The sequence below is a fragment of the Rissa tridactyla genome, chromosome 2 (assembly GCF_028500815.1).
Source record: "Rissa tridactyla isolate bRisTri1 chromosome 2, bRisTri1.patW.cur.20221130, whole genome shotgun sequence".
Taxonomy (NCBI): Eukaryota; Metazoa; Chordata; class Aves; order Charadriiformes; family Laridae; genus Rissa; species Rissa tridactyla.
Window position 1 is genome coordinate 90,308,324 of NC_071467.1, and position 19,425 is coordinate 90,327,748.

The following is a 19,425-nucleotide window of genomic DNA, read 5'->3' on the forward strand; positions in this document are numbered from 1 at the left end:
TCCTTGCAACTTATCCAGAAGCTCCTGAGCCACTTCACAATAACCTTACTTGGTAGACCTGGGTCAGAAGGAAAGTCTGCTCCTGCAGAGACGGCAATGTTTGTCTTCATATTACCTGCAGACATCTGAGAAGAGTCTGGGAGCCAACATTATTGTGGATTTTCATCAAAATTTCTCTTATAGAAGGCATAATTGGGTACATAACAATGCTGGCCCAGATGGCACAGTTTAGCCAGGTGGCCTATATCTTATTTTAATTGCTTAAACATATCCACACCCTGTCTTTTTTATGAATTCACTTATTGCAAAGCATGCAAATTTTAAATTTGCTGTCTGGTAATGATGGAAGGTGAACCCCATCTGCATCACAGCAGAAAGTAAAATATAATTTCCTTTGGGTAATAAGAACTGAGGAGCCTTTTGGAAGGAAATATGGGTAGGATCTGGTCAGGATGCTGTGGTGTGGAGTGACTTATGCTCAAAGCAAAACAGGAACGTGTCATTCCAGGAGATAACAGCTGTCACCAAGGAGGCACTGTGTCAGTGAAAACACATCTTTTTGTTTCCTAAGCCTTTCATTTGGGCAGCTGGACACGCCAGCACTGCAAACCTGAAAGCAAACTCAATTATCTTGCATTTACCTTTTGTAGCCTAAAACTATGCAGGGCCGCCTGGAGTTACTGTGGTATGAACCTGGGCTGTGCCCGTGGTGTGGCACACCGTTTCCTCATGGGGGCTGAAATGTAGCCATGGCCTCCCAGGGAGCACTTGCTGGTGTTCCCTGCTACGGGTGGCTTGGCTGCCCAACCAGGGAATGGTGTGGAGCAGGGGAAGGCCACCTCTTCCTTGCTAAGGACTGTGCACATCTTTCAAATAAAAATGGACTTGGTGGGCTGCGCCATCTCCTCACCTTCTCATTTTCTTCTCCCATCCCTATCATGTTCATCAGCAGTCAAGTGGACTGTATGGCATGAACCCAGCAGTCCCCATCCTGGAGGTGAAGCGATAGGACTTTCTGTTCCTCTCCCACCTCTGGGGAGAGCTAGCAGCAGGGAAGGCTGTGCAGAGGGCCTGGGTGCCAGTGGGAGGAAGCTCTTGCTTTATAGCAGTAAGAAGGGCAAATATTTTTCCTTGAGCGTTAACTCCAGTCTAGCCTTGGGCTTTTAAGGCAACCAAATACACACATATGCCACTTACAAAGACAGAGTTAAGACACTGTCTTAATGCATATGCAGATGCCAAGTGCCCAGCTACGCACACCTACAAATTTTGGTTGTCTTCCTGGGTGTCTTTTTCACAATTACAATTTTTTCTGCAAATAGCGGCAATTCCAATGTCACTTGGAGTACTGGTTTTGCTCAGAAGGTCTTTAATTGCTCATCTGCCCCTGTATTCTCTGCTTCGTAGTCTTCGTTCATTCTTGTCTGGTGCCTTTTGTACTGCGGTTGCTGAAGGCAACGCACAAAGGCTGCTCTTTCCTGCCGGAGCTTGTTGTTGTCTTCAGTAGCTGGGCAGGCAAAGACAACTCTGGTGTGAATCATTTTCCTCCTCCAATGTAGGAGTTGCCATAAAGAATGATTAAGGGGGGAGGAAAAAAAAAAAAAGAAAGGGAGAGTGAGAGGGAGTGAGTGTGTGTGCGTGCACAAATTAGGGTTGGGAAAGAGGGAGTGGTGTCAATGAGCAGGGAAGCTAACAGAGTCTTCTGCTCGGCAAGGTTTCACCACGGGTAGCTGGTTCTTCGTGCTGTGTCCATTTCATTGATTCGTTTACTGGGATTATAGCCTTGCAAAGTAAGTACGGCTTTTTTTCTTCCTCTGATACTTTCATTAATGCCTAACTAATGGTTAAAAAAACCTCCATTGTGAAACATAATCGAGTAGAGGGAGTGTAATAAGGAATTTCGTACAAAAAGGTGTAATGTGGAATCAAAGAAGCAAAAAAACCTTCACAAACTACAATGTTTTGGCTTCGTCCCAAAACTGCTGCATTTGCCATGCTATATTTCTTCCCCCTGAAAAGATTCATTGGAAGCTGTGAAGAGGACCTGGCAGGTGAGGCGGCAAGGGCATTAGGAATTATTAAAATATGATGGTTTCTTGCAAATGGCTTTCCCCATATCAGAAAAAGCAGGTTGTGTATTATGCCTTGAAAGTGCTCCATGTGTCAAAGTAGGATTTAGACCGTTTTGTAAGTCTCTGTCACAGAGGAGTATTCTCATTTTCTGCAGAGGCGTGTATGCTGTGCGCTGTTTGCATTGAGTTATTAATCAAGTGACTAATCTACACTTGTTGAAAGTGAAGGGCAGGAACTTAGGTCCAGTAATTACCCCTTTATTTTCAATGTGACCATTCAGTTTGAAGAATTTACTGGCTACTGAGGTACAACAAAGCATATTGTGGTGGCTCATTTCTCTCCTTCCTTCCTGGAATGACTTTCCCTGCTACATTGCTGACAGTGCTTTTCCCCAACCATACGAGACGCTCTGGTCCCACATCAGTCTGCTGTCTTGTGTTCCTCAAAGAAATGTCTGTTCAGAGGAAATGGTGTTCTTGTTGCGCAGCCAGGTAGTCTGCCAGGTGGAGAGTTGTCATTTGTGTAGAAGTAAGAAGAAAAGGCTGACAGAAGTCTTTTATTTCCTTTATATTTTGTGTTTGCTGCGTAAGAGCTGAAGTGGGGTGATGTTAAGTGCTTGAGCTAGTTTCAAATATTGATGCCTCACTCGTGAAACATGTGCGTGGGCTGTTTCGTATCATTTATCCTCTCGGTGGAAGTTTGTTTGAAGTGGGAGACTACAGCGCTGCCACTCACAGCTCCTGAGCTGTAAACCCAATACAACCCCCCAGCGCTGGATGGCCAGCACTGTCCACGCTTTATCTGCCCCAGGTGTCTTCTCCTGGAAGGACTGCTTAACCGAGACAAAAATAAAATAAATACTTGTTTTGCTTTATCAGATTATCCCTACCATATAGCTAACTTAACTTGTCAGATACTTCCACACAGACATTGCTATTCTCCTGATTATATTTTTAAAAGATAAGCTATATTTAGCTTTTATGTCAGTAAACAGATAGTAAACAAAGCCTCTCTTGGGTTTTTTTTTTTTTGGTTTTGTTGTTGTTGTTGCATTCAAGAGTGACTAAGCAAAAATGGTGTCTTATACTAATAAACAAGTTTGTATCAGGTTTTTCTAAACAGGTTCAGTAGCCTTTCAGCTCCCTTCTGTATCTCAAGGTGTTTCTGTAGCGCTGTGGCAGAGTCACAGTTTTAAGCAAAGCTGGGTGGATCACAAGCTACCTGTGCTTAGAAGATGTCCCAGTGCCGCGGGCCTCTCTGGAAATGCTGACATACTGCTTTCCCGGGAAAGGAGGGACTCAGCAAGAATCCATGCAGCAGACCTTTTTAAAATTTCATTTTCAATTTTTTTGACTCCTCCCTGTTTGAGGGTTCCCTGTGATTACTGATTCAGGAGCTGCATCTGATTTCTGGGCAGCTAATGGGCTTTCCTCTTGATGGGGCCCTCAGCCCTTCTCACTTGACTGGAACTGGCTTTGATGGACTCACAAGGCTTGGGACTCTCAATGCTTTAAAGAGGTTTAAGATTTTGTAATATTTAGCACAGTAAATTCTTTTCAAGCATACGAATGTCGTGAGCTCCTAAATACCATACATCATTAATAAATGGAGCATAACAAACTGACTGACCAGGTGCAGTTGAAAAAGAGGGTGGAATAGAGATGAGCCCATCATTCAAGGCTAAGGGTGAAACTGAGCTTTTTTCCCATCAACACGTCCCAGATTGGTGTTATTTCAATAGTAGCACAAAAAGAAAGAAATGATAACAATGGAGAGCTTTACCACTATCAGAAATAGTTTCACTCAGCACAAAAGAAGCTTTGAGAGTATCAGTAGTTACTGGGTGAACAAAAGGTAAACAGAAGGTTCACCACGAAATACCTCCCATTTTCCTCACTAAAAAGGAACATCAAAAAGTAGAAAATGATCCAACACGAACAGTATCAGAGCTACCAATGAGGTAAGAAAAGAAGAGTTTTTAAGCCATGGTACAGCTTTCCACTGGCATGAGGAAGAAGAGTTTCATTCAATTTTGCAAAATTTCCTATTTTACTTTCGTACTCTGAATCTCTCGCAACCCAAGGAAGCGAAACACAGGTAGCACATCTTAAAATCACCCTAGGTTTGCCAATATAACTGAAAATACTAATTTTAGAATGGCAGCATAGCATTTGCAATATTAAGCCAGAAAGGAACAAGAAGAATTTTATTAAGGATGATTTTACATTTGCTCCTTTGCCCCTGTTGTTCCAAGTTGCTCCCTCAGCAGCAGTCTCAGTCCTTCAAACTTGTTTTAACTGTCTTTTGCCACTGTTCTGCCCAAAGCTCTTCTCCTTCAAGGTGTGTGCTGAGCCCATGGTTTCTGGCAAGCTTGACTTTTCTGGTAATTAGTTGCCTTCATGCGTGAGAGAAATTGTGACGACCTAAACGAGATAGATGGTTGCAGTGCCGGACTGGCGCTTAGTTCTCCCTTTACACCCATAAGATCTCTGAGACGTGTTTCCTGAACTTCACTCTGACGTCAGCTCGACGCCTGCTGACACTGTAAAATGGGATCTCACACGGATGATCTCTCTTTACCAAGCAGCTGCTGGGCACTGCTAGGCTACTGGAAGACGGACAGGTCCGGCCAGACCTGGACTGGGTTCTGGCAAAGCCTGTAGATGTTGCAAAGCGTACTCCTCTGCATTTTTATGTGGTGGCGTCATGGTTTAACCCCAGCCAGCAACTAGGACCATGCAGCCACTTGCTTACTTCTCCCCCTCCCTGCCAGTGGTATGGGGAAAAGAACTGCGAAAAATAAGGAAAACTCATGGGTTGAGATAAAGACAGTTTAATAAGTAAAGCAAAAGCTGCGCACACAAGCAAAGCAAAACAAGGAATTCATTCACCACTTCCCATCGGCAGGCAGGTGTTCAGCCATCTCCAGGAAAGCAGGGCTCCATCATGCCTTATGCTTGCTTGGGAAGACAAACGCCATGACTCAGGATGTCCTCCCCTTCCTGCTTTTCACTCCCAGCTTTGTATACTGAGCATGACATCATATGGTATGGAATATTCCTTTGGTCAGTTGGGGTCAGCTGTGCTGTCGTGTCTCCTCCCAACTTTTTGTGCCCTCCCAGCCTACTCCCTGGTGGGGTGGTGTGAGGACCAGAAAAGGCCTTGACTGCTTAGCAACAACTAAGAACATTAGTGCACTACCAACATTATTCTCACCCTAAATACAAAACATAGCACTATACCAGCTGCTAGTATAGTTAATGCTACTCCAGCTGAAACCATGACAGGGGATAGCTTTGCTCAGTGATATATATTTAATATTTGCCCTCTTCAAGACAAATTGCCTTTTTTTTCCAGTGGGAGGGGATTTGTTAGCAAACAGTTTGTTGCTAATACCAACAGTCAGTACATTTTGCGAGAGTGCAGTGCTGGTTAGGTGTGCTTTTCAAACATGGATTTAAAAAGCCTTGGTTTTATGCCAGTATCTTTTTTTTTAAAACTTAATTAGATTGTGCAATGCATTTCAGTAACCTTTTACACAGCACCTTTTAGCCCCCCAAAAAACAGTTGCGAAATAAAACAAATAGATCCAAGGACATGTATAAGTTAATTAAAATAAAAATAAAGACACTTATTTTGAAAAAGGACTTCTTGTCATGGTTTAACCCCAGCTGGCAACAAGAACCATGCAGCTGCTCACTCACCCCCCCTCCCCTTCTGCCCTGCAAGAAGGAATGGGAGAAGAGGAAAAAAAAAGGAGGGGAAAGAAAAAGAACCTTTGTGGGTTGAGATAAAGACAGTTTAACAGAAAAGGAAACATAATAATCATAGTAATGATAATAATAATGACAGGGGTCACTCTCACCGCATGATGAATTGGTAATGTCCTGAGCAGTGATTTCGTATTCCTGCCCCCCAGCTAACCCCCATTTATATACCGAGCATGATGTTTATGGTGTGGAATATTTCATTGGCCATTCCCTCATTCTGTCTATTCTTCTATGGGAAGCTGAAAAAAGTCCTTCAATAGTGTAAATATCACTTAGCAACAATTGAAAGCAATAGGTATTATTGAGATTCCTTTCACGGCAATCCCTAGAAAGAAAATTAACTCTTTCCCAGCTGAAACCAGGAAGTATCCACGCCTTATTGCATACCATTTATGCCATGCCCAGGCCTTATACTTTTCACAGTCACCACCACTTTCCTGTCTTTGAAATATATATATATATTTATACACACACACATACGTATGCAGATATAATTTCCTTAGTCTGTGGGCCATCCCTATAAAATATCCATTGAGTTCATTTAGTCACTTTGGGCTCCATCTGTCATAACAGTCTTTCAGAGCAGGAGAGGTGGTGTGTGTGGTATTGAATTGTGGCATGCTGCATTTGGACCTCACAACTGGTGTATCTGGCATGGTCCACGTCCATGGTCTGTGGGGTGAACATGTCAATCTTGAGAAAGTTGCCAGGAGCCAGTTGCCGAAGTCAATTCTGGTTCCATCACCACTGCATTTTTCTCAGTTTCATCAAAGTTCAGTCCTCATTAATTTGGGCGATTCTTACTGTAATATTATTGATATAGCATATAGCAACTGTAGTAGTGATGACATATAGTGGTAAATTAGCAATTAACATCATACAGTTCAATTCATTGGATATTCTCACCCCAAATTAAATCCCCATGAGGTACACGTCAGAATTCCCCATCCTCTTGCATCACCCACCAAGTGCACCCAGGTCCTTGGGCAAAAGGAATACCAAGGATGGGTCTGCCTTTGCCCATGGCAGGAATAACCCAAACTGTTTTCCCTAACATATTTTTCATGTGCACTACGGGGACTTTATCCCCTTCCACAGTATTTAAAAGTTCTGATGGGGCAGGGCCAGCTCGATTGACAGATATTCTAGTGTTAACTAACCAGGTAGCCTTTGCTAAATGTGAATCCCAATGTTTGAAAAAGGGGCCTTATGAGTAAATCAAAGTGTTTTCTCTACTGTGTCACAGGCAAATCATGCACCCATTCTTTTACTCCCATAAAAATGTATAAATACCACAGATTATTTGGAAGTCATTCACTACTGTCGAGTACCACAACTGCTCCACAGCGTCTCTGTACAATGGTGTCAGATGTTCCGCTAAGTTTGGGCAGTGTGACGCGTGCATTCACATAGGAGATTGTTCTCATTCAAAATGCCTTTCCAAACCGAGATGAGAGTGAACAGTCAAGAAAGGTACCTTGCTGGAGACAAGGTTCCCTGCCCATATGTTCCCACTTCCCCTTTCTTTCTCATACCTTGCTGCTCTAACCCAGTGAGATCTTTTCTGGCTAGGGTGTGAATGATATGAAGTAGGTAAGGTTTGAAGCTGCAGCACTAAGTAGTCAATTATTGGAGAGAAATCCCTGTCCTTAAGGTGTTTCTCAAAAGATTAGCAAACCTCCTACCAATGTAAGAAATAACTAACTTTCCTTTTCATAATGGGATAAAATAGGACCCCTCAGTCTTCAGTGTCAGAGCTTGAAATGCACATGCAGATAGGTATGTGTCTGGATAAGAACATACCTTTTAAAATCACCCCTCCATACCGTATTTATTCCACTATTTTGCCATTTTTCCTGGAGGTAGAGAATGCGGCCGATACCTTTTAGATTCTGTGCCTTTTGAAGTCTCTCCCAATATTCATCTTTTCTGTTTCCTTTCTGTCTCTCTCAATAGCTTTGATGGAGCTGTTTAACACTGGTTTTAACAAATTGCCTTTTTTTAGGGATACATAGTACTGGGGGTAAAGTAGTGTCAAATACACTATACCAAAGGGGTCATCTTCTGTGTGCTTGCTGGTCTAAAGCCAGACTTGTGCTACTGACTGAAATTCTGTGGTTCACCCTTGTTACCTTGAATCGACACAACCGTGCTTATACCAAAATGCGATTTCAGGTATATGAAAGCAGTCTGGAAGATGGGAATACTCCTTGGCTTTCCCAGAGCGTGGGCTGCAGCAACTGTCACTTGGGCACCACCCATCCCATTCCTCACTGCACACATCATCTAACAGCCCTGTGGCAATTGCAGTTATTAAGAATGGCTAGGAAAATATTTGCAGTTAGAATAGTGTAAGTGATTAGTGGGCACATAGCAGTATTTATTTAGGAGGCCTCCTTTAAGTTTCAAGGGCATTCTCAACCTACAGGACCAGACAGCTTTCTGGAGGCTTCTAACAAGGGTAGGGAGATAGGGGAATCATCCCTTAGAGGAAGGATACCAAAGTTAAAGCTTTAATGAACAATTAGCCATGAAGCAAGAGACAGGAAAGATTATGAGACTATTAAAGGCCTGTCTGAGAGCCCGGAGAGCCCAGAGCATAGGCAATGTACCTTATAAGTTGGCACATTTTAAAAGTATCAATTAAAAACAGATTAAAATAATATGTGATCCAATTTGACTCAATATGCATGGGTGACCCTGACCTACCCAGATTTCCCCAGTGGTAATACTGGCTCCATGTAACATGTGGCGTTGCCAGCTGTCACGTGAAGATGATGGCTATTGCTGAACCACTCACATTTCCTGGGCTGGACGTGGATGAGACCTTCCGTGCTCCTCAGGAGCTGCTGGTGTGCTCTGAAGCTGCGTGGGGTTGATCTGGTCCTCCCCTCTTCTCTCCGTAGGTTCAAGCTGGCCAGTTCCCATACTGATGGCCAGCCTTCTTCAGTAAGGAGATCAGTGCTCTGACCCAGCCCCACCGCAGCAGGGACTAGAATTATACTCTGAATCATCTCTCTTTTCCCTTTTCTGTTTCAGAATGACGATGGACGCTCTGCAACTAGCAAACACTGCCTTTGCAGTTGATATGTTCAAAAAACTGTGCGAGAAGGACAAAACAGCCAATATTATTTTTGCCCCACTGTGTACCTCAACGTCTCTGGCTCTGGCATATAAAGCTGCGAAAGGTGATACTGCAGACCAAATGAAAAAGGTAAGCTGTCAGCATCCTGTTCTGTGGCTGCAAAATTATACGGTTGTCGGAGGTGGCTTTCTTATTTATTCCCGTTAATATTCTACTGGACGTCTGGTTCCCTTGTAAGCCAGGCTGCAAACCATCCATCCAAAACTCCTGAACAGTTCCACACTCCATGGCTGTCCACAGCAAAAGAGGTTGAAAATCTGGCATAAAGAAAAAGCTTTTTCAAACGTGTACAAGATGTAAGGGGACATGGCGGAGTCCTCAACAGTTCCATTAAGGCCTTGTCTCCTTTTATCATAGTGTTGATTGTGGCTGCAAGTCTTAATCAAGATCACTGGATTTGCTGGATAATTTTTTTTTCATTATTCAAGAATGCCTAAACTTTATAGAATGGGAAATAATGTTGCCATTATCTGTCAGCAGCAAGTATGCTTAGCAGCCCAGTCACTGGCGTTTCCCCTTTCTCCCACAATACGGCTAAGAGGAGGCGGATGCAGTAGAAGAGGGCACAGCTTCGGCTATGTATCTCCTTACAAAGGGCTCGTGGTGTTCAAGGGGTTTCCAACACCAGGAATGCAGAATGGCTCTGAAGGACGTTCTACATATTTGAATGCATTTTCCCTCCTTTGGGAATTCTTCCCTGTACTTCCTCATTCATTGGAGGTACCCCCGAGTGCAGCCTCCTGTGCCCCCGCTCATGCCACAGATTACGATGAGTCCTGTGCTATTCGCAAATGTGCAAAGCAATATATCCACAAAGATCTTCTTGGCTTTGCAGATTTTTCCAAACAGGATCATTTCAAAAAAAAAGCACCAAAAAACCACAAAAAGCCCAACTTCTTTTTTATTAATTTACATGACACTTTGCATCTTCCTCACCATTTCAAAATTCAAGCGCTGGCTTTCTAATGGGAGAGTTCAAAGTATTAACTTGCGTTTAACTTCATTTTCACTTGTGTCTGCAATTTGCTTTGAACTATCCCATAATAAGTTAACGTACACATCCACAAATGGAGTTCTGTTACACAAGCACGTTTATGTTTCATATTTCTCAAGAGGTATATAAAAAGTGCTGACTGCAGATACTAATGAGAACTTGGTACGTTTTTAAATGTAATATCTCTTATTTTCCATGTCTGTTCTAGCTTCTGCCTGCCCCCGAGTTCATACTAGATCCAAAAGGAGCCAGATTGGCAGTCGTACTCTGCAATATCAGTTAACAAACTTGTGCTAAAAGCACTCCCAGGTAGAGAAGTTGCAGTAGGGTGGCTTTCTCCCCAAACATCGTTTCCAGGCACAGAAGCTTTCTGCACTTAACATGCTAAGAATTAGAAGTCTTGGAGGAAAAGGAAGTAAGCTGAGAAAGTTGTTTCGGAGGAAATGACCGTGGAGTTTGGCTGTGAGAGATGGGCTGGTGCTGTGTCCTTGGGAGCTTATTTCCTTCTGCTCCTCCCGAGGAAGGAGAGGGGAGGACACGGAGCAGTGTCTAAGGCAGAGCAGTAATTTCTTGTGCCTGTGAAGATATGAAGTGTTCAGGGAGAAAGAGCAGGAGTGAGGGACAAAGGGGAAAGAAAGTCGCTAGCGCCTGCTATGTCTCATACAGGAATTTGAGACAGGTGAGGAGGGTTGGGTAGGCTGCCTGCAATGAAACAGCCACCATCAAAGACCTTGTAATAAGCAGGCATAAAAGTTCAATTCATATTTATAGGGTTATTTTCAAATACCCAAAACCGGCACGAACCTCTCACCTCTGGTGCCTAAAACCGGCAAGTTTTAGGTCACCCCAGAACTTCCTATAGCTGGGCTTGTCATCCCCAGGAGCTGGAAGGTGTCCCTGTGTGGGTCAGCAGCCCTACCTCCAGCTTGTGCTTTGTCTACCAAAACAGACATAGTTATCTGATCAACTTTTGCTGAAATATCATGTGATGTCATGTATCAGTCACAGCAATCAGAAAATTTGATGATCTGTTAGGCATTTTTAAAGGTGTAGCCCACTTCTAGAAAGGAGACTAAATGGGACTCTCATTTGTCTGTCTTAAAAGCTCCAAGTTTTTGGATGGGAATGGAAATTTAGTGAAAACATTCTGGTGCCATACTGCAGGCTTTTAATCAACTAAGTCCCATCACTAGCATGAACTGGTCTATTGATTTCTTTGGACTGCTCACAGGAGAGAAACATATTTGGTTAAAGTTCTGGTGGGATCAGGTTTTTATATTCATGTGAGGAAGTCAAATAAATAAATGATTTTTGAGGGGCTGTGTTGTTAGCTTAAATACAAAAAGCCAGAGATCTGGTCACAAACTAGCATTATTTTTTGCTAAGCTGTTAGGAATGTTTAGATAATAAATAATAAAAAAAAAAAGATGCTTAGTATTTTATTATGTTCATTTAACAGGTACTCCATTTACAAGATGTCAAAGATGTTTCTTTTGGGTTTCAAACAGTAACTTCAGACGTTTCCAAACTCAGCTCTTTCTTTGCACTGAAAATGGTCAAACGGCTCTTTGTAGACAAGTCTCTTAATCCTACCACAGTAAGTATTGCAGAAAAGCCCCGGTGCTATGAATTGCTTGGCCAGCCTGTTGGCGGGTTACCGTGTCAGACTTCAATGTTATTTAAAATAAATTGTCTCACTTTGGCTGTTACTTGACTAGATTCAGGTGATGAACAACATCATATTCTCTGCTGCCATACAAGCTTGTAGGAGGATGAGTGTGCTGCTTGACCCCAAGCTATGCAGCTATTACAACATTTGTAATTCTTTCATTAATATGCTTTAGGTCAGTAGGCTCAGTAAGTTTTGAATGCAATATAACTTCTGTGCCACATCAAGGTCTCTGCATTGTAAGTATGAGCACAAAGGAGTTTTATAACAAGTCAGTGGCACAAGTGTGTGTCCAGTTCCCACACCCAAGTAATTACTGCGTAGGCTGTAGTTTTCTTAATCTGTCTGAGGACGCAGAACCCTGGCTATGGAAGCAACACAAGCAAGGAGGGTGTTGTTAGGCCTTCTAACTTACGGACCTTGCAAATAACTTAGAAAAATGTGGGGTTTTTTTTTCTCCCAAAGTCGCCTTTGAATAGGGCCCCAAGCAAGGGCAGCATTAGCCTAGAAGCGATGTTTCAGAAAACTGTCACTATGCTAAATGATGCTATAATCAGCTTGTCTGCTGTTCAGGCTCTGCTACAGCAAAAGCCAATACCCATCCACAGCAATAAACGTCTCACCTGGTGAGGACAGACATGATGTGAGCAGCCCGTGGCCTTTATTTCAATCCTTTCTCTTACCCAGGCCTGCACTGAAGGTTGCTTTATCCTTTCAAACTCTGGCAATATGCTCACTCATGTAATACCAAAATTACTTCAGCTGCTGATGTAATGCCTCTGGACCGAAGACACCTTTGGGAGCGATGTGCTGAATGCAACTGTGCATCCCATCCTGGTTGTCCCTCACTGTTATTTGACATAACAACTCCCCAGCTCATAATAAACTCCCCAGCTACCTCATGGTGGAGCTCGGCATGCTGACGTTGCAAGCTTTGTAAAGAGCCATTGAGCGGATGGCATTTAACCAAGGATGACCTTGGTACCTTGCGTCTTTCAGGACTTTGTCAACTCTACAAAGAGGCCCTTTCCATCTGAGCTGGAATTAGTGGAGTTCAAAGAAAAAACTGAGGAAACCCGACAGAAGATCAACAAATCTCTCTCAGAGCTAACTGATGGTGAGTACAGCTTAACCTCGGGCACGCTGTTTGCCTCTTTGAAGAAAGAGATCTTTGTCCTCGTGACATCTCTTTACTAATGCTTTTAGAAGTAAATACATAGTGAAAGCAATAGGACTAGACCTATTATTTGGATTCATGAGGATTAGCAACGTCAGCCTGTTTTGAAATCACTAACTTGACTACTGCAGCGTTTCTGAAGGTGGAAATGAGAGGCTCATCTTGCATTACCCTCGGGGAAAGCTGATGACAGCTTTGACTGCATCAGGACAGTTTGGGAGCATGACAGCTCCTGGCTGTGGAGCTTCACAAACATCTGACATCAATATATTGAACCCAGACCCTGGTTTCCTTTAAAAGTTTTATTCTAATGGGAAGTATTTGAGGGACTCTGAATTTCAGGCTGTTAATTCATAGTGCAGCTCAGCTGCTTTGCTGCTTTTGCCAGTAAGGGTGCCACAAGTGGACGTGTGGCTCTTATTTGGAGGTGGAAACGGAGCTGTGGACATTTTTCCCACAGTACTGTTGAGTCACAGGAGATGCACACCAGTGACCATGAGGGTCCCAGGCAGAGCCTGTCCTGTCTGTGGGGGGCAGAGGTCCAGCCCTGGCCCAGGAGAGTGCGATGTGCCCATAACCGAGCCTGTTTGCAGCTCTGGGGTCGGTTGCTGCCTGTTGCCCTCGTATGGTACGAATATGAAACCATGGGGGAGTGAGTCATGTCTCGTCCTTCCCAGGCTGGCTCAGATGCCCATGTGGAAGCAGCATCCCCTGCTTGTGCCATTCCTGCATGAAGGCAGGACTTGCCCCCCCAGAGCTCTGGATTCAGTGTCTTCTATGGCAGTCCTTGAACAGGTCGAAAACAGATCAAGGAGGGGGATGACAACATTTCACAGAATCACAGGATCACAAAATGGTAGGAATTGGAAGGGACCTCTGGAGATCATCTAGTCCAACCCCCCTGCTACAGCAGGGTCACCCAGAGCAGGTTGCACAGGAAACGCGTCCAGGCGGGTTTTGAATGTCTCCAGAGACTGAGACTCCACCACCTCTCTGGGCAGCCTGTGCCAGTGCTCTGCCACCCTCAAAGGAAAGAAGTTCCTCCTCAGGTTTAAGTCGAACTTCCTATGCTCAAGTTTGTGCCCGTTACCTCTTGTCCTGTCGCCGGGTCCCATCCTCCTGACACCCACCCTTTAAGTATTTATAAGTGTTGATAAGATCCCCCCTCAGTTGTCTTTTTTCCAGACTGAAGAGACCCAAAGCCTTTCTTCATAAGAGAGGTGTTCCAATCCCCTAATCATCTTTGTAGCCCTTTGCTGCACCCTCTCCAGCAGTTCCCTGTCCTTCTTGAGCTGGGGAGGCCAGAACTGCACACAGTACTCCAGGTGCGGCCTCGCCAGGGCAGAGTAGAGGAGGAGGATGAACTCCCTCAACCTGGTTACCACGCTCTTCTTGATGCACCCCAAGATGCCATTGGCCTTCTTGGCCACAAGGGCACATTGTTGGGTCATGGTCATGCTGTTGTCCACCAGAACTCCCAGGTCTCTTTCCACTTTTTCCATACTCTCTTTGAAGCCTGTAGCAGTATTTGGTTATGAACTAGAATCAGAGCAGTATTTTTTGTTATCGTGGTTGTTTTATTCTCGTGTATCTCTCAAAATGAGTAGCAGCTAGTGTGGAACTTCCCTTCAAATCTGGGTCTCCAAAGACAAGTGATTTTTTGCTTAAACCTGTTGAATTTCACTGAAAATCTGTTACCTTCTTTAAGATACTAAACAAAAGCAGTAGACGTAGTTTTGATTCCATGCTATATAAGCCAAGAAAAAAATGTCATTTGTAAGATCTGTCTTGATCCCAAATCCCATTTCAAACATTAAACTGCAATTTTAAGTAAGTACTTTTTTAAAAAATTTCCCATTAGAATTAAAAACTCCTATTGGTGAGGTACGGGACATAAATATTTTAATTCAGTGAAGTGTTTCTATATTCGGTTGAAGTAATTGAGAGGTCTGTAATGTCTTGTTGTACTAACAACCAGCTTAAACCTGTTCACAGGCAAAATGGAGAATATTTTGAATGAAGATAGTGTAAGTGACCAGACTCAGGTCCTCCTAGTTAATGCAGCTTATTTTGCCACAAACTGGATGAAGAAGTTCCCGGAGGCAGAGATCAAAGAATGTCCTTTTAAAGTCAATAAGGTACGTTCTGAAAAAAAAATAGAGTACTGTTTCCACTCAACAAAATGCAAACTTTGAGCTAAGAAAATCGCAATAAGAGAAAATGAGAAATGTTCATTATTACCATGGCATTCTTAGACTCTATCTAAATGTATGTACTGTTGCGAGGGTCCCTAAGCCAGTTGACTTGTCATGTTGTTTTAAAACTTTTCTTGTGCTTTCACACCCATCTTTCAAAGGCCCAGTGTGAAAACAGACTGTCCGTTACTATATTTAGACAAGAGTGGCTGAGTACAAGTGACCAGAAGCCACCGTTGCCTGCAACAAGGGGATGCACGTTCTCATGGGTAGCTGCTTCCAAGAGATTGCAGCCTGGACCAGAGGCTGCATCCCCAAACCAGCAGGGATAAAGGACAAAACGTTGCATTTCTCCCTCTGCATATCAGCCCTACGGAGCCACGAGGTCCAAATGGGTGCAGCACCCACGGCTCTTGCCTTCAGGAATCTGTGACCAATGATGAATATTGTGCAGCTTTAAACCAAGACATAAAGCTGGGCAACATTTTTGAGATAAAGAGTTTATACTCCAAATGCATATACATATGTGTGTGTATACATCTGTGTGCATGAGAAAAGTTGGAGTTTCAGGTTCACTGAAAATATTCGTGAATTACCTCACCAGCCACCAGTTCCAGCTAAAGAAGCTTTTAAAATTATACAATAAACAATAACATTTTTTAAGTGAAATATCTCAATTTTTCTTTTCCTAAAGTAGCATTTTTTTACTGAATTTGAATTTTAAAATTAGTTTCCTGGTGAACAGAACAGTTTGTAAATCTTCCCTATGAAATAAAGAGTTTTGATTTGTTTTGTTTCATTCATAAAAAACAAAGACATATGGCTTTAGGTAAGCCTGAAATTTCTTCTTATTCTGTTTCAGCTTCTGAACCTAAATACCTGTTATTCATATGAACAGCTTGACCTTCACTGTTGAGGTGTGCTCAGTGCTTTACACTTACTGGCATTACGATGCCCTGTAGACAGTATAGTTCATAGCACTCAGTGAAACAGGCACCAAGGGCCACCAATATTAGGTAAATTTCTCTCTTAAGGCACATCCCCAATATTTTGCTATTGTATTAAGTAGAGTTCTGTTCCACTTTGGAAATCTGCCTACTGTAGAGAGCCAACAGCTTTCACTGCAAGGGTCTCTTGAAGCCGGTTTCATTACCTGTGAAAGCCAACAATTTCTCTGATGGTAACTCAATGTACCGCTTACATGCAACTTTTCTCTCTTGCCATCTTTGTTGTGAATTAAAAGATTGTTTCCTCTATGTTTTGCAGACTGAAACTAAGCCAGTGCAAATGATGAACCTGGAAGCTACTTTTTGCCTGGGCTATGTAAAAGAATTAAATGTTGCCATCCTCGAGCTTCCATGCCTTAACAAACATATAAGCATGCTCATTCTGCTGCCCAAAGAGATTGAAGATGACACCACTGGCTTGGAAAAGGTGAGAGAAAAAAGTAAAATTAGGATGATGCTTCCCTTGGAAACAGCCCGCTTACAATGCTATATGCTTATGGAAGGTTATTGTTATTTAGATGCTATGTAGAAGAAACAAAAAGTAAGTTTCCTGTGAATTTACCTTCTCATTCTGCATCTCTGTTCCTGATGTCATATTTGTGACATCATCATTTCCACTGGGGCCAAGTTTGAGGTCGTGAATGAGACTTTGTTTTAGGTAGGCCCTGCTCAGAAGGAAGTGTAAAGTGCAGAAGGTGCCCATGGTGCACTTTAGGAATTTGCATCTATTTGAAAATCTAGCCCAAAAAATTGGATTTCATTCGAAGATTTTTGTTCTTGCTATAGTAAAGTGCTTAAACTCATACTTACTGGGTACACAGTAGTGCTGACTATATTTACTCTGGTGTCCTCATTTTTTTCAGTTGCCATGTATCTGTGGTTTTTTTTTGCTAAAGTCTTACTCTTCTCTAGGTTTTCCTTTTCAGCAGAGGTGTCTGAAAAGGAGCCATTTTTATTACAATTGCACAAAAATTTGAAGAAGAATAAGGCATGTCATTTCTCTATGGAAATTATAGAACATATTTTCACCTCTATCCAAAACTTAAGAATTAAGAGACAGATGATCATGCAGGTCTCCTTTGTAATTTGCTGCAACTGGCCATAAAGTCTCAAGGCAGGAGGACTCTGCTCTTGCAGCTGTAAGGTGCTTTAATATGTAGGGGTAAATTACAGAACATGTGTATCTTAAAATGCAAGTGAGGCCATTCCTAATCCAAATTTGTTGTGGCCCCAAATTTTGCCTCCTCCCCCCAGTTTTTAAAACATTGCTCAAGTAGCTGCATGTTTGATTGAGATCAGGCTCTGGATTTGGACTCTTTTTCTGTACCAAATACCAGCAATTTCATCACTGTGTAGAGTCAGGAATCAAGACTTTTGGTTCCACCAGTTGACCGGGTGTAACCCGGGTGGGGGCTGTCTTTCTCAGGTTCCTTCACGTGGTTGTTGAGGTGATTGCCTATCAAAAGCTTGTAAGGGGTTAATAGTCAGGGCCAGTGCAACCAGGGACGTTGCTCCGGACGCCTGTCCTATGGATTAAATCATACTTGCATCGATATAACTGAGAGTATGTTAACTCTGAACGCTACAGTTATGAATTCAAAAGCAAAGGTAGCCTTTTGGAGTCTGTTTTTTGGGGCTTGACAGGAGCGGGAACTTCAGGAATGTTTTTTTTCCTCTCCTTCCTCGGTCTGCTCATGAATTTCCTCTGTTCCTTTCTGTCTTCAGCTGGAAAAGGCACTCACCCCTGAGGCATTATTACAGTGGACCAATCCCAGCATGATGGCCAACACCAAAGTGAACGTATTTCTTCCAAAGTTTAGCGTGGAAGGCGATTATGACCTGAAGCCACTTCTAGAAAGCCTGGGCATGACAAATGTCTTTGATGAAAGCGCATCAGACTTCTCTGAAATGTGTGAGACCAAAGGTGTGGTTTTGTCGAAGATCATCCATAAAGTCTCTTTGGAAGTAAATGAACAAGGCGGCGAGTCCCGAGAGGTACCAGGATATCGGATTCTGCAACACAAAGATGAATTTAAAGCTGACCATCCATTTATCTTTTTGTTTAGGCACAACAAAACTCGCAACGTGATTCTTTCAGGCCGATTCTGTTCCCCTTAAGCAGGGCACATTTGTTATGAAAAAGCACAATTACATTTATGGTGGTGCATGTTCCTGTAAAGCTTGGCATCCTGACTATCACCTTTGAAAGGAAACCTAAGAGGTTCCTATATCAGCTGGGTAATACAAGGTACTCTACATATGCAGCAGAACTAGTTTATCTCATTTCGTTTCACCCCCTTAGCTGAAGGATTCTCACAGTGAAGAACACGTTGTATTTTACTGAGAAGTATCCCAACCTCAGAAACAAGTATATTTTGTTTCTCTCTGACAGCTTTTCCCCAAAAGGAAGTGAACTGAGAGCCTTTTTTTCTTAGACTGGGAGCTGGGAAGGGCTCTACATTCCTGCTCCCTAGCCAAACCACTCTCTCTTGTGACCCACGCTCTGTGGATTCCTACTGCCTAGAAGGGGAAAATGTGGACATGTGGTGTGACAGCCCTCCCCTTGTACCTGGCTACACCCTGGTGGTCCAGGGTGCCCTACCGGACCCTGATAATGCAAAGTGAAATGGTGCCCAGGTTCTGCAGCATAGCTAAACAGTTCAGGCTAGCATCAGAGTTTGCATCTGCAAAGCAGAAGCTGCATTGAGACCTATGGATGCAAGAGGCAATAATCATGGTGACAAAATGTATACCCAGAAGACTTTTCAGTGTGAGCTACACCAGTTCATAGATTGGGGAGGTTGGACTCTGCTGCGTGGGATTTTTTCACTCATTGCGCTTCAGACGTGGAAGAGGGGACCAGTTCACTGCAGCTATGAGGACCCCTGTTCTATATGTATCCTGAGAAAAAGAACGTTATGCAATTCTAGGATAGAAAACTGATGGATTAACACTGTAAGTGCCACACTGTTCATGCACAGATTATCTGCCGTTTCTAGTTCTGGATTCAATGTTAAGGAGACTCCATACAATTACTAAATGTCTGAGGCATGAGAAAGAAATAAGGACTGCAACTTGAGTGAGATTAACATTGTAATTACCACTCTCCAAATTCCATATGAAATCATGGTAATCAGATTTCATTTCTATCTAAGGACTGCCTGCTGCATATGTTCAGTACTGGTTTACCTAACTACTGTTCAGAATAAAGCACTATAAAACCTGTGTCAAATGTCTGCAATATGTCCAGTGTCAGTCTGTGTGTTCGCTCTTGTGTGTTCGCTGGCAGTGTCAGTGTTCACTCTTGACCTCCAATAAATGATAGGAATGGAAATAAACAGATTCACTTAGGCCACAAAGTCAAAATAAAAAACTAAATCACTGTCTGGATTGCC

The 19,425-nt window shown here is 43.0% G+C and overlaps 1 protein-coding gene across 1 annotated transcript; it reads left to right on the top strand.

Annotated features, from left to right (window-relative positions):
* Positions 1-1,704: 1,704 nt before the first annotated feature.
* Positions 1,705-19,208, top strand: SERPINB5 (serpin family B member 5). Its single transcript, XM_054189639.1, has 7 exons — positions 1,705-1,790; positions 8,883-9,057; positions 11,442-11,579; positions 12,651-12,768; positions 14,824-14,966; positions 16,290-16,457; positions 17,756-19,208. Exons 2-7 carry the CDS (start codon positions 8,884-8,886, stop codon positions 18,146-18,148), a joined length of 1,134 nt encoding a protein of 377 aa, XP_054045614.1. The 5' UTR covers positions 1,705-1,790; position 8,883; the 3' UTR covers positions 18,149-19,208.
* Positions 19,209-19,425: the final 217 nt, after the last annotated feature.

Coding starts and splice junctions, on each gene's coding strand:
- SERPINB5 (XM_054189639.1), top strand. CDS start 8,884: ATGACGATGGACGCTCTGCAACTAGCAAACACTGCCTTTGCAGTTGAT. Junction 9,058..11,441: donor CTGCAGACCAAATGAAAAAG/GTAAGCTGTCAG, acceptor TTCATTTAACAG/GTACTCCATTTACAAGATGT. Junction 11,580..12,650: donor AGTCTCTTAATCCTACCACA/GTAAGTATTGCA, acceptor TGCGTCTTTCAG/GACTTTGTCAACTCTACAAA.